This window comes from Cajanus cajan, chromosome 6 (genome assembly GCF_000230855.2).
Source record: "Cajanus cajan strain Asha chromosome 6, NIPB_CcT2T_4, whole genome shotgun sequence".
NCBI classification, from domain to species: domain Eukaryota; kingdom Viridiplantae; phylum Streptophyta; class Magnoliopsida; order Fabales; family Fabaceae; genus Cajanus; species Cajanus cajan.
In genome coordinates, this window is record NC_138522.1 from 49,877,173 (window position 1) to 49,882,312 (window position 5,140).

General features: G+C 34.0%; 1 protein-coding gene across 1 annotated transcript; it reads right to left on the reverse strand.

The window, feature by feature from the left end:
• Positions 1-1,312: 1,312 nt before the first annotated feature.
• Positions 1,313-4,826, reverse strand: LOC109795665 (hydroxyproline-rich glycoprotein family protein). The gene is made up of 2 exons (XM_020355154.3): positions 2,867-4,826; positions 1,313-1,674 (listed from the first exon to the last, which is right to left on the reverse strand). The coding sequence occupies exons 1-2, from the start codon at positions 3,976-3,978 to the stop codon at positions 1,626-1,628; spliced, it is 1,161 nt and encodes a 386-aa protein (XP_020210743.1). The 5' UTR covers positions 3,979-4,826; the 3' UTR covers positions 1,313-1,625.
• Positions 4,827-5,140: the final 314 nt, after the last annotated feature.

Here is a 5,140-nt window from a genome sequence, read left to right on the forward strand (position 1 = left end):
AAAGAAATAAAAAAAAATAAAAATATTAAGATTAAGATCTATAAGTTACTTCAATTAGTTTATCAGTATAAACTCCTAAAACAAACTTTTATATCAAATAAATTTTGTTCACACTAGATTTGTAAACTTATTAAAGGTATTTATAAACTTTTCGAATCTCTTACCAAAGACACTTCATGGTTTGCATATCTAACTAGCTTGATAATATATATAAATAATTTGGTCTAAGGGATGTCAGGCCACACTCGTATAGATAGATTCTCCTAATGAGTTGTTATTCCGGGGTAGTGGCAGATACCTATACTTAATTTAAAATAATAAAAAAACTGGCAGAGTAACAATATATATGGGTTAAAGAAGAGTCATTTGTGAGACAGAAGTTGTGATATTTTATATGCAAGGATTTTTAACCCAATGGTATTCGGCTTTGGAAGTTTAATGTATGACTTTGGCAATTGGTATGATTGGATTTTATGTGGCGTGATTTATGGCCTATGAGGAATGTTGATCAGGTGGTATTGCGGACGAAATGTTCGTCGTAACCAAGCAAGGAGCAATCAAATTGGATTATGTGGCTGAAATATACCCTTTGGTCTGTGATGCTAATTCGTGAAAGCTACCAATTATCCCGAGGTTAACTTTTGACAAAATTTGAAATTCACCAAATATAGGGATTGCCCTATGTAGTTTTAGTATGAAATGTATAGACAAGACAATCAAAGGTTGTGCGTTACTCTCCTCATGTAGGTGCTAGCTTTGTATTTTTATTGTCTGTTATTTTCTCAAGCTTATTGGTCTCACCTTTGGCACCTCTTGGGCCATAGTTAGAGATAAGCTAAGAATAAATTCTCTTGGCTTAAAAAAACTAAAGAATAAGTTGTTGTGTGTCAGTTTTATGATGAAGTGGATGTATAGAGCTTGTAAAGCTGAAAATTTTAACCATTTAAGAATAGGATGTGTTTTCTCTCCCCTAATAATCTTGTAAACCTTTCCTTTAGCACACATCAAACACTTCTGTTTCTTTACTTTTCACTTGCTTTTGAAAATGGAGCAGAAATTCATGTTAGATCTTTTAGAATCATGTTGAAATAACCAATATAATTTTAGATGTGTTCATATATTTAGCTTCATGTTGAGATTAACTCTAAATCTAAAACTGATTTTAAACTAAAACAACTTTTATGTTTAATAAAAAATTGTATAGAATTTTAGTACTAACTTGTTTTTAAAAACATTCAAATATAAATCAAGTCACTTCAAAATCAATTTGCAAATACTCACCCACGCATACTGGAGATCCATCCGTCCACCCTTGTTTTCTTTTTTACCTTTTTTTATCACTAGAATATTAAACAATAGAAAGTGTATTACAAGTATTGATATTGTTCAATATCGCAACATACATCATTATAATAGGAGCAATGGGAGCAAAAATGTTCATCACTCATATAGACGGTGCCTGCCTCTACTGATATTTTTTGCAAGCCTTATTTATCATGCAAAAATAAAGCAGTGAAATGGGGAGAGGGACTATAATGATAGAGCCCATACCCCAATTACCAAAGAAATATAAAAATGGGAGCAGCAGGAAATGACTTAACGAAAACAATCAATCGTTGTAGTTGTCACGCTAACCAATCGTCATCCATACTCTCAATATCTCCAATATCCATGCTGTGAGTAGAATTGTCAAGAACAAAAGAAGAAACAAGAAAAAATGGAAAACGATTAGTATCAAGCATATGTATATACATCATGTTTATATTGGAAAGTCCAAAGTCAAAAATGCATGCACTATTTGGATGCACTCCGCCACAATTGACATTAATAAAATTTAGATTAGATATATATTTAGACTTCAAAAAAAAAAAAAAAAAAAACGCAGAACCAGAGAACCAATAAGCTATTCTAAGTTGGTCAAACTAATGCAGCGTTTACAAGGAAAGCCCATAACTCGTCTAATAACATAATACTCCTGGTGGTCATAAACACTAAAACCAATTTATAAATACAAGTAATTAAAACAAAAGTACTTATAACATTAACTAATAACAATACTATATAACACGGCCTCAAGAATTCACTGGACCAAGCCTTACAAATTGACTGTTCCACAAGGCCTACTAGAAGTCCACAAAGAAGGAATTATAAAATAAACTTAATACTAACAATATTTACAAGTACAATTCTAAACCATCTGAAGGTTTCACCAAGGAAACATACAATAAACTTAATAACGTTTACATGATCAAGAACAAATCACACACTAACACAAACAGAGGATTGTCTTCAACGGGTACAATTCTAAACCGTTTGAAGAAAGAACTATTTCAAGAGAATCAATATCAGACACAACACTGAATATGGAGATAAACAAAAATAAAAATAAGAAAGCTACGAGAATTTCGACTCCTGACTTGTGCTCCACAGCCAATTTTAGTAAGTTCAACTTGAAACCGACCAGGATAATTACTATTTAATAGTATTACACTTGAACTCGATCTACAGTTCAGCCTGAACAGACTAGATCACTAGGAATTAGGACACTTACCGACTCCATAAGATCCTCCAAAAGAAGAAAGAGCACAATGAACTTACATACAAAATTATCCCACCAAGAATTAAAATAACAGTAACGTAGATCTTCTAATTCTATAGGTGGAGAAAAGATTGAATCTTTTCTGTGTAAAAGTGTGAAAACTGATTAAATTTCCCCCACAGATATATATATATATAAAAAAATATAAAAAAAAACCCAACAAACTAAAAACTGCCCTGTTCCTTTTCCTAAATAAGAGGTACAAACAAAAAGTACTTCATAAACAAAACTCAATTTTAAAAATTAAAAATCTTATGTTCAACTTACCAAGGCAAGGAAGAATCTTGGAAATAACCCTCCGAGCACTGCTCTAAGCAGCTCTCGTTTGCATTCAACCAATCTGGAAACTCCAGAAGTTGGTCAAAATTATGGCGTGCATCATCTTCAGCCTTGGCTTCAGGTGTCCTATGTTCCATGTTTTTCAAGAACTTGAACCAACAAGCTGATTTGACCAAATTCATGGTATCATTCCATTCCATTTGATGTTGCTCTCCTAATGATCTGATCTCTTTCATACCCTCATCATCCATGGCCGTGTGCAAGCCTCCAGTAACCCGGGTTGCAGCATTGGATTCAACAGAATCCACCAATGAAGAAACTCCTTCTCCCTGTGATGTTCCAACAGAAGGAAGTTCCTGTGGAGGAGAAGACGAGGTTGCAGATGAGTAAGAGGATAATGATGAGTTACTGAGGTGAAGGGTAGCATCTAAGTAGTTGAAATCTTGAAGATTGAGATTCAATCCCAAAGTCTGATTTGGAAGTACAAAATTGGGGTTTTCAGCCACTAGGGGTGGTGGAGTAATTGGGGAAGCAGCAGGCCAGGTGTAAGAAATTGGAAGCGGTGAAGGTTGGGATAAGCCTGAATATGAAAAATCATCCATGTGACTTGAAAAATTGGCTGTGCATGCGGGATAAATTCTGGGGTTTCTCCTAGATTTAAACTTTCCATCTTGGTCAAAACTAGGATACTGGGGTGGCTGGAGGGATACTGATGGCCTTGGCTGCTGTTGTTCTTGGGCTTGTTGCTGTTGCTGCTTCTGTTCACTTGCTTCTTTCATAGCTGCCCTGTGAAATTTCAAGGCGGTGACAATCTCCCTCCGAGCCTCAGCCATATTCAAAAGCCTTTCTTGATAAGGCTTACTGGTGTGGAGTCTCCTCCTAACTTGTTTTTTAAGTTGTTGTGGTTGTGTGGAAAGCTGTGCCCGACGAGCACCTGCAACTTTGCCATGCTTTGTTGAATTTTGACCATGGGAAACACAATTTTGCTCTTTTGGGTTCATGAAGTCTTTCGTTCTAGAGGTGGTTAGTTGTTTCACCAGGCTACGGATGTAAGCACCAGGGAGAGGTTCTTCAACCTTCCTGAGCCTATCAAATTCCATTCTTTTTTTTTCTCCTCTTACTTTAAAGAGGATCCACCTCTCATATCTGTGTAGCTAGGTATCAACTTTCCTCTAAAAAGATTTCAGAAAGGTGATAAGTTGGTGGAATCTATGGGTCTTCTCCTACAATTCTGAGGGACTAACAAAGTACACAATGCAGAAGCAGATAGTGATCAGAAGGAAATCCTGGTCCTCCTGGATAGCTTCATGAGCGTTATAAATAGTTGGGGACAGCCTAGGGCCTTTAAAATATTTTGGACTTTAGTCTATAAAAAATATTGCACTTTTCATTGTTTGGCAAACTACGTTTGTTACCGATTTATTACCTGCTTTAAATGAATTCATCTGAGTGGTCTCACAATGTCATATCTTCAACAATAATACTAACTTCCTTTACTACGATGAATAGTTATATAGCTTATTTCTTCTATACCAAAAGGTATTTCTAGTAGCTTTCTATACCATATCAGCATAACGAATTGGGTTTTCACATTACATTAGAAGATATGTTAGAAAAAGTACAAAGAAAAATTACAGCACGAGAAAGATATAAACAGAGAAACAACAATCACAACCACAGAATATAGCAATATATAAAGACAAAAAAAGGCTCTTCAAAAATGCAAGCCTTCCTTTTAACCAGGTGCAATAAGGAATAATAACATGAACTTAATATTACCACAGTTTTAGCTTTGTTATTCTCTCAGAAGCTATTGATCATATCACGAAAAACTTTCAAAATGGAAAGACGCCAGTCTTTTCTAAAATCTTAAAATAAAACAAAAACAATGTAAAAAAGAAGATTCCTTACGTAACTTTTGTTTTGAAATTACATATATATATATATATATATATATATATATATATATATATATATATATATATATATATAAGTCGGACGCGTTAAATATTAATTACTAATTATACAAGGTATTGGTATTCTAAAAAAATAGTAAACGAGAAACTTACCCCCAAAATATCAGAGAATTAAGATATTTTTGAATGAGCCATACACAATTCACGAGTTAGAAGCAATAATTGTTAAATTTGCAAATCAACAATATGTTGATGATAGTAAATTAGTAATCTTAAGGAGCATCATTGTCCAAACAAAAGCTTTGACAATGGTAGCTTCAAATTTTCAGATAGAATTTCAAGAAAG

Excerpts from the sequence above, each read along its gene's own strand:
- LOC109795665 (XM_020355154.3), bottom strand. The coding sequence starts at position 3,978 with ATGGAATTTGATAGGCTCAGGAAGGTTGAAGAACCTCTCCCTGGTGCT. Across the intron at positions 1,675-2,866 it reads CAAGATTCTTCCTTGCCTTG|CATGGATATTGGAGATATTG; the intron begins GTAAGTTGAACA and ends TTCTACTCACAG.